This window comes from Pelecanus crispus, chromosome 2 (genome assembly GCF_030463565.1).
Source record: "Pelecanus crispus isolate bPelCri1 chromosome 2, bPelCri1.pri, whole genome shotgun sequence".
Lineage (NCBI taxonomy): Eukaryota > Metazoa > Chordata > Aves > Pelecaniformes > Pelecanidae > Pelecanus > Pelecanus crispus.
This window is the reverse complement of record NC_134644.1, coordinates 103,062,482-103,085,306: the sequence shown is the minus strand read 5'-3', so window position 1 is coordinate 103,085,306 and position 22,825 is coordinate 103,062,482. Positions and strand designations below refer to the sequence as shown.

Below are 22,825 nucleotides of genomic sequence, written 5' to 3'. Positions count from 1 at the left end.
TACCACAGCCTCCAAGCGTGCACTTTCTTTTGGAAAGGAACCCGCAACCCTCCCTTCCGCAGCAGCCCTGGGACGCCTCTTCCAACCTGCCTATTACTAACTTTCAGGAAAGGCTGTGACCCACAGATATGTGAACCACCTGAACAATATATGCACTAAAAAGAAAACCCAAACTCCAAGACTTGAGCAGTGTGGTAAGTTTAAACTGCAGTTATAGTAACAAATCTGAAGGTATAATAAAAAGTAGCAGCTCTTGTTCTCAGTTTGGTAACAAGCTGTACTATTTCTAGTGTTTCACTAGGATGGCATTCTCCATGTGAAGGTGAGGGATGAGTAAATGTGAAGGGTTGTGTCAAATACAGAGATTAAGGATCTTTTATGAAGGGAACAAGGACTCCCAGTGTCTGAACACTGTCCTAGAGCAGCTGGATTGTACTTTTTCACAGAGAGCAGGAAAACGAGAAAATCCACATGGGGAAATAAAAAGGAGGCTACATGCAGAATGAGGTGTTTGAGGGATTATGGAGGAAGGCAGAATACCCTACCTAACAGGCAGAAGGAACTACTCCAATCCTACAGTGGGATGGTAATCTTTAACCACTCATCTTTAGTTAAAGCTGGTGCACTTACCTGTTTCATGCTGTTCTTTCCTAAGAAAGAAAAAAATTTTCCAACATATTCTCTTCTCAGCACAAAGACCAAAACTTTTGACAAGTCAATTTAAAAAATGTCCAATTTGTAAAACCTTAAAATTGTGCAATTTGCTTAGAAAGTTGGAATAAAATAGCAAATTCCACTCCTCCCACCCACCTTGCCCAAGTTACAAAACAGTACAGAAATATGTAAGGGTTTTTATTAATTGCTATTGTTTAACAGGTGAGTGACCATTTTCATAACCAAAAAAGGTTCATTAAATATTTTGAAAACAAATTATTCTTGCATTCTACATATATATGAGCATTTCCAAACAAATAACCAATCCAGAATAATAGTTGTTGGGCAAGATAAAGCTCATAGACAGAACTTTCAACATAACAACCTACAAAGGGGAAATGTTTCAAAAATACATAACACACCAACAAACATGAGTTTTGGTAAAAACTAACAGGACCGGTGCTTCTAAACCAGTTATACACTTTTAAAATCCTCCTCAAATAACTCTTCAGTCTTAATATACTGATCTGCAAAGTGTCCATGAACAATAGTCCAACAATTAGTCATACAAATAACTGACACTTCTAAAGAAGTGAAAGTGAATATCAAACATTACAGTGCATCCAACCCTGTACAGTCAAGCATATGATGCTTCAACTTACATATTTCTACTGAAAAAAGTATTTTACCCTCTTGATTACTTTTTCTTTAAATATTTTGAGTGATGTCAGTAACAAACTATGAAAAAAATGAAAAGGCATGAAATGCTTATCTTTTATTATTAAGAATTAATGAATACGTACAAAGTCAAGGCATAAGTCTTAAATACATTGGCGTTGATTCACTGGCTGCTGTTTGTCAGCTGAGTTGCTTAACTGCCTGTATGTACATGTGAAATGTGCCAGAGCTGTGTGGTTAGACACCTTCCACATCCTGGAGGAATTACACACAGGGTAATTAGTTGTTCAAACTAATTTGCCCTACTGGGCAATTAGGGCACGTGCATATGGCCAGCTACAGCAGCTTGGCTTGGGCTGACACACACAAGTAGTAACTCAACTGCATTCTCATCTCCCAACTCACATGTGCATGGCATCCAGACAAATTTTGCCCTTTCTGGTGTTTGTGATAATATCTTGTTCCACCCTGCCCAGGTCTGTCTCTTTACTACAATGTTATTTAAAAAAAAAAAAAATCTGTACGTAAGAGACTAATAAATCAATACAACAGTATAATTAGCACCACCAAGGTGAGCAAAATCACAACTGGAAAACTGAGTAGTTGGGAAACATATTCTGTTTAAGAATTTTGTTTCCTGTTAGGTAATTTTGCTGAGTAACTGGATTAGGTTGCACACACTACTTCAGAAGATTTATCTGCTGTCTTCTGTGCCCAGACTGAAATGAAAACAGAAGGAAATAAGAGAAAAACCCACATCTGCTGGGGTTCTCTGATAAGCTTGGATGGGCATTCACTTAGCTGGATTGCTTCTGGGCCATGCAGTAGCTGATTGCCTACAGCAAACGTGTTTGTCCAGTCCACCCCTCAGTAAGTAAAGAACTGCTAATTAAAGAACTGACAACCTACCAACACTAATCAAAGTCAAGTAACAGAGAAGACCAGATGTTATAAACAAAAGGGCAAACACTGCCCCTTTAAGGTCCAAGGCTGGACTAGAAAGGAGGAAGAAAAAAGTTATTCTCCAAAATACATGGCACATTTGAAAAAGAAGGTGGTTCCTACTGCTACGAGGACCCAAAGAACACTCAAAGTTTAAGATATTTCAAGCATGGAAATGCACTGGGGTATTTAAATATCTAGCTATGTTTATTTCACTGTGCTAACTAAATTAAAAAGCCCTCTTTCTTAAAAGTTTGCAAAGCCTGTGTATCTGTAGGCTTTCACAGTCATGTGTACATGAAGTGGTGAACCATAAGCTCAAAATTTAAGCGTTGTGGAAAAGTATACTTCCGTTCTGGGAGAACCAAGACAGTCAGGGAGGGAGGTACTGGCTACCAGTGCAGGCTGCATTTAGGTTCCTGTGAGTAACGAACAGGACCTGTCCAAGGAACAGAGCCAGGTGCGATGGCTGTAACACCCGGAGGTTCCTGCAAGCTAACCAGGTAGCAGCCAATGCCCTATGACGTCTACAATGGAGGCACACTATTGGGTTACAACCAAAACCTTGACTGAGAGAAAAACGTAAGTGTTCTTAACACATCTCCAGTATGATGAGAATACAACTTCGAGTTTATACACCCTCTAGTATTCAAGCATGGATTCCTAGCTCCAATGAGACTTTCATCAACCTGTCTGTGTGTCATTTTAATTACCATCGTCCAGATGTTTCCTTCATAAAGTACTATTTGTATAGTAAGCTGGAAGACAATGCAAGACTGATTAATCTGAAACATGATCATACTATTCCCTCCCTCAGAATACTAATACATACATTTATACACACACATTCATACATACACATATTTACATAAATGTATGCATATACATGTAGGATTCATGTGACAAGCACCTTGCTCAAACATGGTCTCTTCCAAACATCTGCCTCAAAATCAGTCTTGCTTAAACAAACAAACAATTAAAAAAAAAAAAAAAAAAAGATGGCATTGAGACACCATGTAAAACATTAGGGATAAGGAGCACAATGTGCTACCCCACTTGGGGGAGACAAATCACACTTCTCTGTTGATGGAGTATGACCATCAACTAGGTAAATCACTTTAAACAGAGTTCTGTTTTGCTGCTTCTGATACCTATGGAAGCTGGCATATCTCTATACTATGCTGCAGTCTGCAATACAAACACACTCACAGAGTTTAAGAGCATGCATAGCTCACTGGAGCATCTGTTGTTAGACAGTGAAAGGAAAGACGCCAACACTGCACATGCCCCATGCAAATACAAGTGCAACGAGGAGAAGAAACAGACACAGAACAGGAGAATTTAACAGCTTTAGACTACAACTGTGATTGTCCCTACTGTGCACGGTGGATCACATGAAACTGCATTACTTCCCCTACTTATCGTTTTCCTAACATGGCCTTTTCTGCCCTCTTGAACTTTTGTAGTTCAATAGCTAGTTCCCAGTACCTCAGATACAGCCACATAAGTCTTCCGTTTTGACTTTTGTTTCTGTTCAGCAGATTGCCACAGTAGTTATCATGTTTGAAAATATCTTTTAAGCCACTTTCCATATGCAGAGTCATAGCAACAGGATCAGTTGCTGCTTTAACTAGCAGATTTTTCTCTATTTCTAGTCTCTGGCTTCTGGGTACAACAAGACTGCAGTAGATGTCTTGTCTTTCTTTAAGTCCCTCTTCAAATTCTTTCAGTAAAATATTGGCTCTCTTTTGCCACTCTTGTTCCTTTGCCAGACAACTTCGGTACAAGTTACCTGCTGCTCCTGAGTGCAAAAGGACTTGTTTTTCTTGCTCTAACTTCTCCTGCTCCTGTTCTAGGATCCTTCTTTCTTCTACTAGTTTGCGACTCTGGGACACGAGGGCTTCACGGTAACTCCGGGTTCTGTTGCGTTCCTTTTCAAGCTCCAACTCCAAGTGAGCAACTGTGCGACGATTTTCTGTGATTATATCCCGGTATTTGGCTTCCAGGTCTTTTTGTAACGAAGAATGTCTTTTATAATACTCTTTTTTTTCTCTTTCTATTTCTTTTTGACATTCTCTGGTCCAGATCCAACCTATCACATACAAATGAGACTTCAGACATAAGTATAACATTGATGGGTATGATTAATTAACTATGTCTCTAAGGAAGCTATTAAGTGGTAAAAAACCTTTCTTTCTTGCCCTCCCCAGTGACAGTCACTTCTATTCATATGTCCCACAAAATGTATTTCTGTGGGTCCATGTTTCACAGTTAGTCACTTTAAATGATCAGGTTTCCTCTGAAGTAAAATCTCCCCTAGTCTTTTATTGCTAATATACATGCTTCTTGGATCAAAGAAGGAAAATAAAGTTATGGGGAAACAAACTGGAGGTTTCTAATGCAGGAACGGTACTGAGAACTTTTCAGGTCCAGTAAATAAATATACATCAGCAGCTCTTTGGGTTGTTACCTTTCGGCTCTCTAGCACATCATACGTTCAACTTTTCTGAGAGAGCTTTGTAAACTGGAACTTACTAAACATGAATTCAATTCCATGTGTGAAAAATGACTGTTGCCTTAATGTTATAAACAGTAAGCACTGTTTATAACATTATAAACGAGCAGACCAGAGGCAATCTCTAGATGGAGTATTACTTCATTACCGTACTGCTTCAGAGACTCCCCTTTGGCTGGTGGGTGAGATGCCCGAGCGCAGCCACGCGCTCCCGCTCCAGCGGACAGGGCCTGGGCGCTACTTACGGAAGGCGGCCAAGCCCAGCATGGGGACCAGCAAGGCGTAGTTCCATCTGCTGCCTTCGTCCGCGGGCTCCCGTTGATTTGGCAGGATGTTCCAGTTGGGAGGGTCATTTAAATTATTCATGAAGGCACCTTAGATTTACAGGAGAGAAGAAACACGGCCTCAGCAGTGTGCACAGGCGGGGGGCCGCTCCCACAGCCACCTTCTCCCCCGGACCGCAGCTAACTCCGGGACGGGTACTTCTGCCCGAGACCCTCAGACGGCGGCCCCGTCACTTGGCAGCTGTGGCACGGACGCGCTTTCGCCCAGCTCGACGAGGCTCCCCGGCCTGCTCCCTAACTGCAGGCCCGGGCGCGGCCGGCCGCCCGCCCTCCCTCCCTCCCTCCGGGCCTCGGCACTGCCCCTGTTACCGCCCACCCCCCTTCCCCGGCCGCCGCCGCCCCCAAGGCCTCCGGGTCCCTCTGCGGTGCAGGCTCCGGCCCCGCCACCAGCCCAGCGCCGACCCGGGGCGGGGGAGCGGGCCCGGCGGGGCAGGGCGATGGGGCCGCGGAACCGGGCTGCCGCCTACCAGCCCCGAGGCATTGCCGCTGTCACTTACCTGCTGGCCCCGCCCCCTCCCGGGCTAGCCCATTAGCCTAGAGAAAGAGGGGGAGAGCCCGGGGGGGGCAACAAACGCACTCGCCCGAGTCCTAATAGCCTCCGGTCGCCTGGCCCCGTCTCAGCCCGCTCGGGTAGCAGGACGAGGGGGACGTTTTGGCGGGGGGGGGGTACCCCGCATGCAAGCACGCATTCAGCCCGTGACTCCCCCCCGTCCCAGCACAATTGGTCTCTCCCGCCGAGCCCCTCGGGTAGCGGCGCCGTTAGCGGCGGTTTCGCGCATGCGCCCTCGTTTGCTCCTCCGGGTGCGTGCGAAATGGCGGCGACGGTAGCGGCTTCGCGGAGCTTGGCGAGGCGCTGGCTGCGGCCGGCGGCGCGGGTGGTGAGTGCCTGTCCTCGGCCCGCTCCGCTCCGCTCTGCCCTGCCCTGCCCTGCTCTCCCGCCGGCGGGGAAAGGGTCAGGCCCCGGGGCTGGCGCCGAGAGCCCCTTCGGGAGGGAGAAGGGCCGGCTGGGCCTGGGGGCCCCGCGCGTCCCCTGCCGCCCCCCTCAGCCGCGGCGGGGGAGGGCGCCTGGCCCCGGCCTGGCCCGCCCTCCCCCGCGGTCTGGTGCGCGGCAGCCGGCGGCGGCCCGTACCCGGTGTCTCTCCCGTGACCTTGGCGGGGGATGACCCGCCCCGGGGTGGGGAGCCGTGGCTGGGCTGCGGCAGCGGGGCAGGTAGGGCCGTGCGGGGCCGAGCACCCCCTCGCCAGGCTCACGCCCTCCGGGTCTTTTTTCGGGGCCGTCCTTGCTGCTCGTCTCCTGGGGCAGGTTAAGTGGGAGATAGCCGCCTGCGGGCGTGGCCAGGCCGCTCCTCTTGGCGTGGGAAGGGAGCGCCGTAGCCCTAGGCCGTGAGCAGGCTCCCCGAGAGACGGAGGAAAGCAGCGGGAACGGGATGTGCTGGGGAAAGGCTGGGGAAAGGCTGTGGAAGAGTCTGGCAGGTGCAGCACCTTCCAGTCCCGGCACCTGGGTAGAAAACTTAGTGCTGGCTCCTTCTAGACCTGCGTGGGAAGATAGTGTATATCTGCATGTTGCTTAAGTCTGGCTAGCGGCTGTTTTGGGAAAGTGTTTTTTAAACGCTTGACAGTTTTGTTTTAGCTGATCTGTCAGCAGTCCTTAGTGAAGGCTTGTTTTGCTCCGTGGTGAAGTGGGAGTGTTCAGTTTCTTTCCGCTGTTCTCACTGTGCGTCCATAATGAGTTTGGGATTACAAAAGATAAATGCGTGGGAAAAGGACCTTGTAAATGCCGCTGCAGTTTTCCCTGTCTTATAAAGCAAGTGCAGAAAAGTCAGCGTACTGAGAGAGAGAAGGGCTTAAAGAGTGTCATCATGCTTTAGATGGCAGTGAACTGGTTCTGGTTGGAATTTAATTTCATAAGGGCCATGATGTTCCTGGTAGCATAACAATTGAGGATTAGTGTGATCAGTGTTTCCTTCAGATTTAGTGTAACATCTTTTTCTGCTTTGTGGACTTTTGTTCAGACTCATTCTGAACAAAACTTAGTGGCAGCAGAAATTCTTATGGATAGCTTTAACAAAAAAGCGTATGTGGATGGGAACAGTAGTCTGAAAACCCTTTTGCAGAAGCTTAGATGTGAAGAGCAATCTGCTAAACAATCGTGTGGTTTTGTTTTTTTATAATATACTTCCAGAGTCCTCTGATGCAAAATACATTTCATAACTGTTTATAGTGACTTCAGAAAATAATACCTTTTTTTAAAAGGAAATTAGTTGCAAGGCATTGTGGTAGAATTCTAACAGGAGATTGCAGCAGGCCGTTTACTATGAGGGGAGAAAAAAATGGGTCAAATTCTTCTGGGGCTTTAGGGCATAACCACAGTTTATAGCTTGTGGGGTTTTTTTTTTTTGTGTTGTTTTTTTCCCTCAGCCATTTGCATTTTCTTTAAGCAGTACTGCATATGTACAAACCTGTTTGTTGTGTGCTGTCTTTATGTAAAGATTTTCTTTGAATTCCTTTATGCAATAGCCAAATGTATTGTTCACCTACGAGAAGTAATTTATTGCAGTTAAAAGAGCTGCACTGTTGCTGGAACAGCATTTTGGAAACAAGCAGTAGTAGTATATGCTAAAGAATGCATGGGTGCTACATTCAAAGTGTGCAGTGTAGCCTGCCGTGTCAATTAGAGTTCTGCTAGTCTACCTTCAGTTGCACTCGGGCCTGTGAAAGCAGTTTTGCTGCAGAGAGGACACCCCATTTTAGCTTGATCTGTGATTGTTGGGAGAGCTCTTTGGGAGTTAAATTACATCTGATACTTGGGTTTCATCTGGCTGTCGGTGAACTAGTTGCCCTGATCCTGTATGTGAAGTATTAATGTGAAGGAATTAAGATGGGCATGGAATTGCCCCAAAGTGTGGTAACACAGTGGGGTGGAAGGGGGAGAGTAACTGCCTGGAGGGAGGTACTAGAAGAAGTCCTTATGAATAGGTGTTGAGACTGATCTTATGTAAAGATGGCTGTAAAAAACAAGCGTGTTAGCAAACATGATGACACATTAGATTCACTGTTATGCAAGAAGATAATTTGAAGAAACTAAGAGATGATAAAACTAGGTCAAGTGAAGGGTACTATAGTTCACTTCAGGGATGGGGGAAGAGATGGACATTTCAAAGTGATAGGGAGGGAAGACCTGCTTGTCAGCATATTATAGGGTGATTGAACCATGACTGTAACAGTTACTGGAAAAGGCAAATATCACTTCAGTGCATTTTAGGATATATTTCAAATAGAGCAGTGCTGATGTCACTGCACATGTCATTAGTATGGCTTTTTGTTGGTGTTCTAATCAGTCATACATGCTCAGTTAGGTGTGTGTTTCTAAACAGCATAAAGAAGGAATACCAGGTTCCAAGAAATTGGAGCTTTATACTGTGGAGATTAAAATTCTGATAGGTTAAAACAATCAAAGCAAAGACTGGATACTGGATAGGTTTGGGTGGTGGGGTTTTTTTGTTTTGTTTCCGAACATGCCAGGGAGAGGGAGTAACATTACAACAGGGGAAAGCTATGCCCTTGTGCTTCATTTAGGTATTAATAAATGGTTCTAAATTGGCCACTAATTAGTAGAGAATGAGAACAAGAACAATATCTCTGGCTTTTGAAGCAGTGATGAACTGGAACAGCTTTCCCTACCACCTAATTTGTTTATCTTCAGTACTCTTGACCACCCGAAATAATTCAAATTCCGGGGATTGCTTGACATGAGAGGTTTTTTCCATTAATTCCTGCTGTTTCCGTAAAGCTGTCTTCATCTTTGTTTACTTATGAAAAAAGCCAATAATATTACAGGATTAATTGCAAACATATTGCAGTGCAGCCTCAGATAGGTCTGACAGACTGGTTAGTGAAGTGAGTAACAGATAGTCTGTGACACCCTGTTACTTGCAGGCTGTTCTCTCATCCAGTCAGAACTTTATTTTTCTTTCTTTTTTTTTCTGGGTGTGAATATAGGAAAGCCAGAACTTCATTGCATGTAGCTCTAAAATACATTGGTACAATATTCTTGAATATGTGGTATCGGTAGTAAGTAAAGGTTTGTTATAAATGTAGGGTAGCCGAGAATGCTGAAAGTCTTCCTTGTCTAAAAATTTGTTCTATAATAGTTGTCTTGGCTTCTTTCCGTAGTGGCCAGCAGCATGCCAGACTCTTGCACGCAACTTACACTTCACAGTCTACGGAAAGAAAAACGCTTCTACAAAGGTTTCTGATTCGGTATGTTTGTACTTCCTTATATCTTAAATAACGTGTTAGATAATACACGTATTGCTTGAGACATGAAACAGCCAGGTGCTTGGCTTTTAGTGGAGTGTTGTGTTCAAGTACATAGTGACACTGAGTTGCTGAAATGCATTGCTTTTTTTAATGGTATTTTCCACCCAAGAGAGTATATAACAGATGTAGCATTCACTACAAGAGTCTATTAAGGACATTAAACCTATACTGCTTGTGTCTTCATGAAACTGAAGTCTGACCTAGCTTGAAATACTTGTGATCCTAACAAACTGATTTATTCTTCCAGATTTCTACACAATATCCAGTAGTGGACCATGAATTCGATGCAGTGGTTGTGGGTGCGGGAGGAGCAGGTCTGCGGGCCGCATTTGGTTTGTCAGAGGCTGGATTTAATACAGCATGTGTTACAAAATTGTTTCCCACCAGATCTCATACTGTTGCTGCACAGGTGAGAAATGAGGTAGAACAAATGTTTAAAAATACCTGCTGTCAGAAAGCTGATTTGGATATGCACATGAACATCACGTTTCAAGGCCATGCTTCCTTTTATAAATATTACATATTTAGTTGAAACTATTTTGGAGGGCAGTATATGTTTAGACTCTATTCAGTGCTTTTTCTCTGCATTCAATGTAACTTTGCAAGTCATTGTGTTACACAGAACGAAATAAGATCCATTGTGAAACTGATAAATTGCAGTTTTTTCCACAGCCGCGTTAAATCTGACTTTACTGTATTTCTTGTACACAGAGACATAAATGGTATGCAATTTTTCACAGAAATAAGGAAAACCTACTAAAACTGTGCTTCAGTAATATAATTCCAGGAAAATGCATTTTTATTTTTAGGGAGGAATCAACGCTGCTCTGGGAAACATGGAGGATGATAACTGGAGGTGGCATTTCTATGACACAGTGAAAGGGTCTGATTGGCTGGGTGACCAGGATGCCATACACTACATGACCGAACAAGCCCCGGCTGCGGTGATAGAGGTGGGACTCACTGGAATTGCTGTCAACTGTAATTACTTCTAACACAGACTAGCTTCCAAAGAAATCTCCTTACCAGAAACACAGGAAAATAACTTGTTGGATTGCTGTGCACGAGAGTTTCTGATGCTTGTATTTGGGTTCAACAGCTGGAAAATTACGGGATGCCGTTCAGCAGAACTGAAGAAGGAAAAATCTATCAGCGTGCATTTGGTGGACAGAGTCTTCAGTTTGGAAAAGGCGGACAGGCTCACAGATGCTGTTGTGTTGCAGACAGGACAGGACACTCACTGTTACATACTCTGTATGGCAGGGTAAGCAGCTGTGAAGTAAACTTGGTTTGGGTTTTTGTATTTGCAATTACTGATTATTTCTGCCCCCTACCCCTGGAGTTTGAAGGAAAAACAAACAAAACGTGTAGCTATTCACATATCAATGAGGAATCTAGGGGGATGAGTGATAACAGTTCTGGATTTCCTTCCTTCCTGCGGTAATGTGGAAGGATGTAGCCTAGGTGATGCTTGTTTTTTGTCAGGAGTGTGCAGAAATAGAATAAATTGGAAGGTCATAATTATAATGGCTCTCATGAAGACAACAGATCTTAATTAGTGTACCCTGTTAGCTTTGTGGTCTGGAGTAGTTCTTCACTGTTAATACTTTTGTGTCTGTTAACTAGACCCAAAGAGAATTTATGTAAACTTTCCCCAAAAAACTTTTTCAAAAAATCTGACAGAGCAGCATTGGGCACCTCTGAAAAGAGGTACAAGGCAGCATTTTCTTTCACTTATCTTCAAACAGGGAGCAGGGGGAAACAAGAGGTGTAAATGCATGAAGGCCTACTGTGCATTTCTGAGCTTGCTCTATGGCAAGGAAGTGACTTGTGTTCCAGCATCTGTTTCTTTCATTTCTACAAACTGTAATTGAAGATGGACGTGGTTATTTTAAAATGGTAGTAAGCTACTTGAAACCTGAAATTAAGTACCTAGTAGCTAATGTTTTTTTACTTACTTAGTAGCTAGCTAATTGCTTTCCTTCAAGTTCACACTATATATGCTGCTGCAATACAAATGCTCAGTGCTGCCAAACACTGGTCTGATCCTTGAGGGCATGAAAGAATGTTTGACTTGATGCCTGCTGCTTCTGCAGGTATACTAGGCTCCCGGAGATGTATTCTGCTTCTCTGTGAAAGGTTAAGTAAAACGTGCTTGTACAGGTATCAAGCACTGCAGCTGACTAAAGTGTTGCCAGATGCAGAGGGAACTAACAAAGCCTTGCTGACTAGCTATGACTTCTTAGAATCAAGTGTTTTGGTAACTACTTGTGTTTCTTTAAGCTAGAATAGATTAATTAGCAAATTTTTATAAAGATTTGTGAGGAAATCGGCTTCCCTAAGAGTTGGTGGGTGTGTTTTTTATCCTGATACAAACCATATGCATTGACAGTTTTAAAGAGAGGTTACTTCAGTTTCTGGATTTTTCTTAAAGTTCCTTTTTTTATTTTCCTCCAGTCTCTAAGATACGATACAAGCTACTTTGTTGAATATTTTGCCTTGGACCTACTTATGGAAAATGGAGAATGTCGTGGTGTTATTGCCCTTTGCATAGAAGATGGCACTATACATCGTTTTAGAGCCAAGAACACTGTCCTTGCCACTGGGTAATGTAAGGTTTATGATGAAGGACAGAAACTTGAGAGTGCTACTAGTTGGAAGTCTGGACGTTTGTACACGTATTTCAACGCACAGTGTGGAGATGACATGCTGACTTGAAAAACATGGTTTATATGTTCATCTTCTCCCCCCACCCCTCTATCAAAAGCAATGTAATTGAATTCAGTCATTCCCTCTGAAAGAAGGCACATACTAATTTTGTGACCCAGTATAAATTTAGTATGAGGTCTAACTTTGAATTTTAGAGCAATGACATAAAGTTGGAAAGTGTAAGAGCAGTATGTATGATCCAAATAATCTTAGATTTTTAAAACGTGCTGTTCAAAGCAGATGTTGTTGCAGTGCTACCAACATGTGTATATCTGTAGGGTTCCGAGTTTCCTGTAGGAAATAGCTTTTTTCAAAATTCTGGAGAATCTATTACATAAGATACCAACATTGTAAGTCTGATTGTTGTAGGATGAAATTATCAGAAGATGAATGTAACTTAATGTTACTTGGTTGCAAAAGTTTCTGTATGTTTATTAGAATACTATATGCATTAGTCTTTTGCTGCTTATGGCTGTCTCCTGTCTGTTTCAGTATGCAAAATATTTATAGACATACCTGTTGAAGAAAAATACTTAGTTTGGTTGCCTACGTAATTCAGCTTTATTAAAGCCGAGGCTGTTTTCATACTTGCGTACTTTGAGGTGCATACAATATATAGATTGATATTTCTTCTGAGAGTTTATCCTGACATTGGGAGTATTGGCAGTTCTGAATAATGTTGGAAGCTAACCTGTTTGGTTTAGGCATAAGAATTCATGTTTAATACCTAATTTTAGACAACTAAGTTTTGAAATCTAAGAATATAAAATCAGGGCCATATCGAGGATATAAACCATTGTTATATGCTATTTTTGATAAAGCTGCTAGTAATAGTTCAAATGAGGTCTAATGGTGTTGGATTGAGAGAACTTCCTGAAGTAACTTTTTTCTGGCAAAAAGGCTTCTGATACTAACCTAGCCTGCTTTGGAATTGTTACTTATTTTCTTGGACCTTCTGACACCAGCTGTTTTTCAAATACAGTTGAGCATAACAGGGCAATACCAATTTTGTTTCTTTTGTTTGAACTTAGTACAGGAGGTGGCAAAACTTTAGGCATCTTGCTTATTAACCTTCTGCTCTGTTTCCACTATTGTGCAAAGAGCATAGTTGAATGGTACGTTCTGGTGGTGGGTTTTGGTTTTTTTTTTTTTTCTTTTTTTTTCACTGCTAATTCTGTTAACTTTTGTGTTCTGTAGTGGATATGGCCGCACTTACTTCAGTTGTACATCTGCTCATACTAGTACGGGTGATGGCACTGCTATGGTCACACGAGCTGGTCTTCCTTGCCAGGATTTAGAATTTGTACAGTTTCACCCTACAGGTACAGAACATGAAATAATACTTACAACATTATTTTTAATGAGTTGAACAGATTTTTTTTGTTGTTTTTTTAAAATGTGCTCAAGTCAGTTTGCACTTTCCTGTAGCACTTTGTTAGTTCATTGGTTGCTTGTGACAGGTGTTCAGACTTGTCTGCAACTGCCATGGAATACAAAACTGAGAATAAAACTTACAATATGAGACAGGTCTCAGCTGTTCTACTTTGAAGACCAGGGTTAAATATTTTAAGGTGCCGTCTTTACGATACTAACAGGTTTTATGAATTCCAAGTTGAAACCACTTCACCTCTTAAACTTAGGTTTCCTCTTGCTTTTAAAATAGTAAAGAGTTCAATATTAGATATAGGAGCGATGGGATAGATGCAAATGTTAGGGAGTTGTATGCTAAAATCTTTTGTGGAAGTGGGGTAGTTGAAATATAGGTATATGTTTAGAACTGTAGTTACAGCACAAGATCAGTATCTAAACTGGACAACAATGGTCACAGACTAAAAAGTGAAGATCTGCTTTTTTTAGTTGTAGCTAAGTAAATGCTCAGTTTTAACTTGTGATAAGTGGTGATTTTTTTTTAATTGTTCACTGAATTTTGCAATGTTATCGTTACCATGTTATATCATAGAGATCCAATGTTCATTTGACTTAGCTAAGGTTTTTCTAGTCAAAGAAGCTTCATTGCTTGAGTGATAATTCCATAGCTTTTAACATAATTATCAAGTGCATGAGTTGGTTAGCATTTTTGTTTTCTATGATGACCACTGCTGAAGGCTAACAGGTAGGCCTTCCTTCTCTAAAGGAAAAAAAGACTGAGTAAGCAGTCCACACAATCTGAAACCATCCTGTACTTCCTTAGCACAAGAGAAGAGGGAACAAAGGTGACGAACTAGCCTTGAGATAATTAACTTCTGGTTTGCTTCAAAATCTTGAATAAAATAATTGTTGGAGATCTACAAAATCTTTGTAAAATTCCCCTTACGTATTGATGGCTGCAGATCTCTTCTAGTTCTAGTATGTTAGATACCCTGGGTGTTGCAAATCAACTTGCTCCCCTTCCAGGAAGAGTGGGGCTTTGGGGACAGTTATTAGTGGTATGACTAGAGTGGAATAAAATCTACCCCTGTGACTTGTTTGCATTATTTAAAGGTGATCTTGTTTATTCAATCCTGGTCATCTTGATTACGAAGCTGTCTTGAGAGTATCTCACTTGATGGTTATTTTCTTTCTTTACAGGTATCTATGGGGCTGGCTGCCTTATAACGGAAGGATGTCGTGGAGAGGGAGGTATTCTAATTAACAGTCAAGGTGAAAGATTTATGGAGAGATATGCACCTGTTGCTAAAGATCTGGCTTCCAGGGATGTAGTGTCTCGTTCTATGACCATAGAAATCCGTGAAGGAAGGTTAGTTAAACATTCCCACAAAGCTGCAGAACGAATACTTAATCATACTAGACTATATGCGGTACAGTAGTTCATTCAGATAAACACCTGATAATTTGGTGAGCTTGAATAACTGTTAGCTGAACACTGCATGTAGGGCAAAGATTTTGCTTGTTAATTCCTAATGATACTAAAAGGATGTTAGATTAACAAGATGTTAGGAGTCTCCTGTTTGAATTCAATGCCCCTGGAGACAATTGCTCAAACAAGTTTAATGTATAAGCTCTTAACTGCAAACAATGGAAAGAATTTGGTGCTCTGTTCCCTTGATTAATGATCTTCAATTTTTATGTATTTCTGCAGTGATATAGTAGTTTAAAGTTTTAAATACTGTGAATTATTGTGAAAAGAAAGCTGTGAGGTGAAAAATCCATGTAAATTCTGCCAGGTTCAGCAGTCTTCTCAAATATGCTAGATACTCATTTTTGTCAAGATAACCTTTGAAAAAATTAAAAGGTAAAATTTTTCACAAATGAAACAAATTGTATTAGAAATATTACTGGTGTTTGCAGAATTCCTGTTACGTACTCCAGTATTGACTTTTTTTTTTTGGTAGGGGTTGTGGTCCTGAAAAAGACCACGTGTACTTGCAGTTGCACCACTTACCACCACAGCAGCTAGCAACTCGTCTCCCAGGAATTTCAGAAACAGCTATGATATTTGCTGGAGTTGATGTCACTAAAGAACCTATTCCTGTTCTGCCTACTGTGCATTATAATATGGGAGGTATTCCTACTAACTACAAAGGACAGGTAAGTAATAGATCACTTTTAGTATTTTTTTTTTTCCAGCCTGATAATAGGAAGTGATTTTCCAAATATAAAGGCATTACCAGTGTTTTTCATAAATGTAGGGATACTGATTAACATTAGCTTAATAATGATATTAATGATGTCGGAGTACTTAAAACACACAATCTGGTTTGGTTTTGTAAATAACTTGAGAACTAGGTTTCAGTCCATCTGGAGATGGGAGTTCCAAGAAACATCTAAAATGAAGTTACTGTTGTGTTTATCAAGCTGAGGATAATACATAGTTGAACAGCAATCAAATTAGGGCTCTATTACAATCTGTAACTCAAGTTAATGTATATTAATTCTCTGTACCTCATGCATTCTCTACACTAAAGCAGATTCCTCCAACTCATACTAATTAGAAGTCAATGTGATGGCGTCAGCTGAATTTTTCTGTTTCACTGTATTGTACTTTTTAATTTTTTAATGTAAAATTTTGCATTTCTAATGTGTGTAGATCAGACTTTCTTCCTGTGCTTCTCTGACTTGCTGCAGAATTGTGATGGAGAGTAGTACACGGTTCTGTTTCATAAGCATAACTAAAGAAATCTTAGGTTTTAGTGCCATCTGTATTTACATAGCATTACTACTTACCCTTTAGCACTAAGGTATTTTATGGTTTTAGCATTGGAGAAAACTTTTAGATTGCTGTGTTTCACCCTTATATGCACATGGCCTTTGCAAATAAGGAGGTTTGCTCTGTTAAGGCTGTTTAATAAATGAGTATTAATTGACTCTCTGAAATGACAGGTGATTACGCATGTGAATGGTGAGGATAAAGTGGTACCTGGTTTATATGCTTGTGGGGAAGCAGCCTCTGCATCTGTCCATGGCGCAAATCGACTTGGAGCAAACTCACTGCTGGATTTGGTGGTCTTTGGTCGTGCTTGTGCCCTTACTATTGCAGAGACATGCAAGCCTGGTAAGTCTCACAGTTTGTCTCACTTTTTTAGAGACGTTTACCTTTATGATTTCACTTCTGCCCCACACAGAGTTGTTGCCACCTAACTCAAATTCAGAATGCTAGACATAAATTCTTAATTGTTAGAAAAGGCAGAAATTAGTGCTTATGCTTTTTATAGGTGTGTTCTTTGCTATGCAAATGCTTGACGTTAACACTTGCTTCGTGAGTTGATCTTCTTAAAACTAGAATTGGGTCAATGCCATTGGCAAAAACAGTTGAGATTTTTCACAAACTAGCAAAACAGAATATTGAATATGAAGACTGACTTCTCTATGTCCTGCACTGCATCTTCTACAGCAAAAGGTAGTCGTGTCTGTCTTACACTTGGCACTTCCCTATAGTTGAATTTGCTGCCACATTGTTGATTTATAAGGTGGACTGCATATGCGAGTGATAGGAGACAGATACTAAAAATTGTCCCCTATATGTGGATTATCATTGCTGAATGTTATTTTTAAATAATCTGGTTCAGCAACAGTTACTGAGCTGAGGGAAAAAAAAAAAAACAAACCCAAAGCCAAAAAAACCCCAAACCAAAAAAATCCCCAACAAAACACTGTAAGAGGCAATTATATTGCCAGAGCAGCTGAAGTCCAGAAGCAGTCATCTGTTTTCCCATTGCTTAATGTCCAAATTAATAAGACTGCTTGTTTTTTCAGTCTGACTGCACAAAGTGCAGAGTGATGGTTCCTGATGGAATTGGCTTGGATCTAGTGGTGCCTGTGGCTCTGGCTTTGTGTAAACATTTATTTGGATCAGTCTTTACGTGGCTCCTTTGATTTAGAAGTTGCAGGAAGGTTTTTATTAGTCTGAATGCAAAGCTACATGAGAGATGAAGTGTGCTGGTAAGATGCTGTGTTTGGTTTTTTACCCAGTAACGGATGGGTTCCAGAGCCCGTGTGTAACTGCCAAGCTTATTAACTGAACCCTGGTCCCTTAACAGGTCCAAGAGAGGGGGGGAAGTTTTGGGGGTGAGGAGACAAGGAAAGTATAGGAGAAGGTGGTAAGGAGCCACGAGCTTATTCCATACTTCAGAAGAATTTGCATCAAGTGTTGTTTTTAAGGAACTGACAGCAGAATTTAGCCAAACCTACAAATTCCCTACTGTCACAGGAAAGAATGATTCATCTATTCCACAGAGAACTCTATTTTTAAGTGTATGGATACTATTGGTGTGAGTTCAGGAAAGCTACAGGTAACCTGTACCCCAGAGGAAGAAAAGAGATTCTGTTTTAGTCAAATCTGACTTTTAGTAGTTGCTAGTCTATGAAACTGCCAGAAACCAAACCAAACCTAACCTACTAAACTTACTGAAACTTTCTTATTAGGCGAGCCAGTTCCCTCCATTAAACCAAATGCTGGTGAAGAGTCAGTTGCTAATCTTGACAAATTAAGATTTGCTGACGGAACCATAAGAACTTCAGAAGCGCGACTTAACATGCAGAAGGTAAGCCTGGTAAAGCTCTCAAGTATAGGGTGGGAGAAGCTGCAAGCAAAGGAGGTGGTCTGGTCACTTTGTGAAGTACACTTCAGAATTTGCTTTGCAGAAGTAAAAAAGCAGTGTGAGAAGATTGTCTGTGTGCAGTAAAGGCTGTATCAGTTTTGCTAGTTTCTTCTTCCCTTTGTAGTTACTCCTCTTGGGTAGTTTACCCACTGTATGATAGAGATGGGTTTCCTCCGTTTGGGGTGAACAGAAGAATGTTTTTTCTTTTTCTTCGGGCTGTAGACATTTCTGAAGTCAAAACAGCTCTCTGTCAAGCTCTGTTGGAACTAATGAAGTTATGTGGGATATTATGCGTACGCAGCATACAAAACTGATTTTGTTTTACTGTCTTGCAGACGATGCAAAACCATGCTGCTGTATTTCGTACTGGTTCTGTACTCCAAGAAGGCTGTGAAAAACTTAGCCAAATTTATAATGATCTGGCTCATCTAAAGACATTTGACAGAGGTAATTTGATAGCAAAGAATACACCTCTGCCAGAGTACTCTCAGGGAAGGGTGTTTTTTTTCTTCTCTAAACCTTCTTACGTGTTTCTTGATACTTTGGCTAAAGACTTTGACTATTTTGACTGACTATTCAGAATATTTTGTAGAGCCCTATTTACTAAACATGGTAATCAGTAAAGTACTTGATCTTACTGGTCATTTTCTGGTTGCATACTCCTTCAAAGAAGCAGAGACCAAAATCAGATTTAACTGTATAAGGTACTAACTGCTGTTCTCTCAGAACATGATGTGAAGTTGTTCAGATACTAAGATGAACTTTGTAAGTATCTTCTGAAAAGGCCAGGGAGTTGCAAAAAGGTGGCAAGACCATTCATAGGTTGCACACTCAGGTTTCATTCTTCACCTGAGCAGATAGCTCTGCATACAGGAACTGCCAAGTCTTGCAGGGTATCTTAGGTGAAATTGGTTAATTAAGTACAGCCGATGATGTACCTCACGTTGCGTATTTCTCTCCAACTACTGCTATTGAACATGTATCCTGACACTGAAAGTAGAACTGACTTTCTTGGACAGCTCTCACCAAGCATCAAGAAAAGTGTTACGATAGCTTAGAATGTAGGGATCAAAATTAAGATACATTCACATAAGTGAACTTGGGTCCACCTTGGAGATACTTAAATGAAGAAGAACCTTTTATAACTAGCAGGTTTTTTTCCCTTACTTCCCACCCTCAGAGAGGGAAAGCACTGTTGTCTGGATCTGCTAGGGATCTACCTAAAGAGCTACCACCTAGCCACACCTTGTGATCCAAAATGATGGAGACTCCAAGTTGTAGGTATAATATAAAGCAGGCAAGAATCTATGGTGTAATTTTGTCTCAGTAGTACACATGCAACAGGGACACCTGGTAGAACTACTGAATTTTTCTAAGATTCATTACGATTGTTGGTGTGTAGGAATCATTACTGAGCCTTGCAGGCAACAGTGAGTAATGCAGTATTGCAGAGCTGCAGTAAGTAGAGCGTTGGCTAGTTCAATTCTAAGTATCAGCAATAGGACAGAAGTAAATTGAGGAATAACTTGTTTGTAGAACATCTTCCATAGTATTTTAATGTTTTACTAGGTATTGTGTGGAACACTGACTTGGTGGAGACCCTCGAACTGCAAAACCTGATGCTTTGTGCTCTACAAACCATTTATGGTGCCGAGGCTCGCAAAGAGTCCCGGGGTGCTCATGCTAGAGAGGACTATAAGGTATAAATATTTTCTGTGACCTGCATGTAGTATTGAATTTCCTTGTTACGTGTCCTCGGATGGATCATTTATAAGTTGTAATTTCTTCAAAGTACAGTCTTCAGAGTCTTGAGTTAAGATCAGTGTAGTACTTGTTGGGGTCCCATGTGCTCTGTTTTATCTGTCCTTATTTGTTACATATAAAATGACCAATGCATGCAACATTGGGTAACGATCTTGAGAGAAGAGTAGCTCCATGTGTGCATCCACATGATCAGAGAGGTCCAGAGCATGACTATAGTAATACTAAGGTCATGAATGCATAAACAGGACTTCAAGCAGAATAATTGCTTGATGCAAGGAACATTACCTTAAATACTGAGGCTTAACAAGGGTTTTAAAATTTGACATGGGCAATGTTAAGATAAAGCTTGCTAGCTATTAGGAGACACATTGTATTACAGTTGTAATTAGAATGCAACTAATCATAAGGTCATGAAGTAATCTGCAGATGCAATTTCTGGTCTATACTAACCTAATTTTCTTCTTAGTTACGGATAGATGAGTTTGACTATTCTAAACCACTCCAAGGCCAGCAGCGGAAGCCATTTGAAGAGCACTGGAGAAAGCACACCCTTTCCTATGTGGACATCCCATCTGGGAAGGCAAGTTGAGCCTCATGCTTTTGAGGGTCTTTCTCACTGTCAACAGACAGCTGCTCTCATAGACAGCTGTTGATATCATGATAGTACTGCAAACGATTGTCACTGTCTGAGGTACCTAATATAGTTTAGTGTACTTAGAGGGAGGAAGAAAAAAATATTGAACATTTATTCTGTTGTTGAACAGTAGACATAACTGGGAGAAGTTATTGTTGATCTTTGGGAAGTGACTGTGATTTGAGCTGGAATTGGTTTTCCCCTTGTATCAGGCTAGTTCAAAAGCTTTTTTTCTTTTCCTCTGATAGTGGCAAAACCTGTTGTTGGTGTTTAGCATAAAGTTTTTATGGTATTTCAAAGAAAGAACGGAAATCTAACCAGTAAAAATCTTGTGTTGTTTTTTTTGTATCCCATTCTCTGAATCATCTTTGTTTCCTTTCTCCTACTTCCAGCTTCCATGAATTTAGTTTGAGGACAAGTGCGCACCCTTCACTTCCTGAATAGCTGCTGTGGCCAGATAGTGACACAGTTCTGCCCCTAAACTGATCCATTGGGTTCTCTGTCTTCAAGGCTTTCCTAGTTTAAAGAACTAGAAACTAGCAATCTTGGCCAAAACTTTACTTTTGTCCAAAAGGCCTTTTTAAAGTAGTAGTCTTCTGATAGCACTTCTGGTCAGACTTTACTTTTAAGGAATTCAGTCAGTGGTAACTTGGTGGTACTTAAATGTTCCTTATAGGTTACTAACTGTTCATTTTCTATGGAAGGAAAAGAACAATGGAGAAATTGCCTTATCTATCAGTGAAGTTATCTGTATTATTCAGTCATTCCTGTTAGCTAGGCTGTCTTGTTTAGATACAAAAGGTTTGCTTGTCTTAAAGTTCTTTGTTCTCTTTTACTTTAGGTTACCTTGAAATACAGACCTGTGATCGACAGAACTTTGAATGAAGAAGACTGCTCAACTGTCCCACCTGCTATTCGCTCATACTAGCAACTTACTTTCAACTTGCAGTCCTCTCCCAGAGGGGGTTACTGTACATAAGCATGGCCCAAGCAAATCAAAATAGTATTGTCACTATCAATTAATGGAAAGTGTTGACTGAACTTTTCTCCAGCTTGTATTCTGCTGTGGCTTACTATACAATTATGAAAATGGAATGCAGGACAGCTTATGTTCTTTCTCCTGTCTATCAAAAATAACAGGGAAAACACAGAATGTGTCTAAATAAAGCAATTAAAGTCTTGTATTTTGTATTTGTTTGAATATGCTGTTATGTATATAATTACAATGCTTTTATTTTGACTGTATAGTTATTTCCATATTTTAAGAACAAGAAATGCATTGCAATAGCTTTAGACAAGATTGAGATGCTGAATTTTATGATATGGCGACTTAAGATGGCATCGTCATTGCTGATTGTAAGTAACATGAAAGAAAAGAAAATGATGCGCTAGTTATTGTAACTTTGTTTTTTTTAAAGCTAAAATTGTGAAAATTGTCATACTGTTTTACTGAAGGAAACAAGATACTCCAGTTACTTCCTCCAAAATATACCGTGAACAGAATATAATCTCAATAGCTAATCTCTACTATCTCTGGAACTTCTGAAGCCATTTTTGTCACATGTCCTGTGTTCATTTCCTACACTGTCTTTTCTCTCAGAGGAACCAAAGGGCAGTTTTGCAGAAGACTTAACCTAAATATTAAAGCTTACCAGCCTCAAACTTAGCATGCTTTTGTGCAAGATGTAACTTGTAAGGCATTAACAGAGCAGTTTCTAGCGGCGTTTCTATGAATGACTCCCAGTTCTTGGAGGACTGAAGTGTAACAATGCAGATTGCAATTAAATGGAGCATTTCTTCAGTTATGACCTGTTTTGTTTTCTCTACTGCTGAATGTAGGCTGTTATTGAATCAATGTTGAAAATAGCGCAATGTTGGAATGTTGCTGGCAGCCGTTGGAAAAACTGAATACACCATCTTTTACTCTTGTAGTGTTTCCATACCTTGCACCGAGGAGTTGAGACGGGACTCGAGGAAGGTAGCCTGTGGAAGCACCGCCCTTGCAGGGGCAGGAAGGGAAAAGGCGGCTCTATCTTGACCTGGCTTTTGTTACCGAAGGAGCCCTGACTGTTGTTAAGGGGGGAGGAGAAAAGTGTTTCATACATCTTTAAAAGCATTACAATAAAGCAGAAGAAGCGAGTACCTTCCTTCCGTCGTCCGGGAACAGCTGTTCGGTGGCTTGCTCTTCGCTCAGGGCGGGCGGGCTTCCCTCGGGCCGGCCGGAGCC

At 41.1% G+C, this 22,825-nt stretch overlaps 2 protein-coding genes across 2 annotated transcripts; one reads left to right on the top strand and one right to left on the bottom strand.

Moving 5' to 3' along the window:
* Positions 1-854: 854 nt before the first annotated feature.
* CCDC127 (coiled-coil domain containing 127) lies at positions 855-5,291 on the bottom strand. Its single transcript, XM_009482447.2, has 3 exons — positions 5,259-5,291; positions 5,035-5,163; positions 855-4,366 (listed from the first exon to the last, which is right to left on the bottom strand). Exons 2-3 carry the CDS (start codon positions 5,153-5,155, stop codon positions 3,693-3,695), a joined length of 795 nt encoding a protein of 264 aa, XP_009480722.1. The 5' UTR covers positions 5,156-5,163; positions 5,259-5,291; the 3' UTR covers positions 855-3,692.
* A 654-nt stretch (positions 5,292-5,945) lies between these two features.
* SDHA (succinate dehydrogenase complex flavoprotein subunit A) lies at positions 5,946-22,559 on the top strand. The gene is made up of 15 exons (XM_075705472.1): positions 5,946-6,011; positions 9,307-9,393; positions 9,701-9,862; positions 10,263-10,406; positions 10,553-10,717; positions 11,911-12,059; positions 13,360-13,484; positions 14,731-14,899; positions 15,495-15,690; positions 16,483-16,654; positions 18,025-18,143; positions 18,536-18,647; positions 19,770-19,900; positions 20,431-20,544; positions 21,440-22,559. Exons 1-15 carry the CDS (start codon positions 5,946-5,948, stop codon positions 21,524-21,526), a joined length of 1,998 nt encoding a protein of 665 aa, XP_075561587.1. The 3' UTR covers positions 21,527-22,559.
* The last annotated feature ends 266 nt before the right edge of the window (positions 22,560-22,825 follow it).

Excerpts from the sequence above, each read along its gene's own strand:
- CCDC127 (XM_009482447.2), bottom strand. The coding sequence starts at position 5,155 with ATGAATAATTTAAATGACCCTCCCAACTGGAACATCCTGCCAAATCAA. Across the intron at positions 4,367-5,034 it reads GCTGGGCTTGGCCGCCTTCC|GTTGGATCTGGACCAGAGAA; the intron begins GTAAGTAGCGCC and ends TGTATGTGATAG.
- SDHA (XM_075705472.1), top strand. The coding sequence starts at position 5,946 with ATGGCGGCGACGGTAGCGGCTTCGCGGAGCTTGGCGAGGCGCTGGCTG. Across the intron at positions 10,407-10,552 it reads CCCCGGCTGCGGTGATAGAG|CTGGAAAATTACGGGATGCC; the intron begins GTGGGACTCACT and ends TGGGTTCAACAG. Across the intron at positions 16,655-18,024 it reads TGCAGAGACATGCAAGCCTG|GCGAGCCAGTTCCCTCCATT; the intron begins GTAAGTCTCACA and ends CTTTCTTATTAG.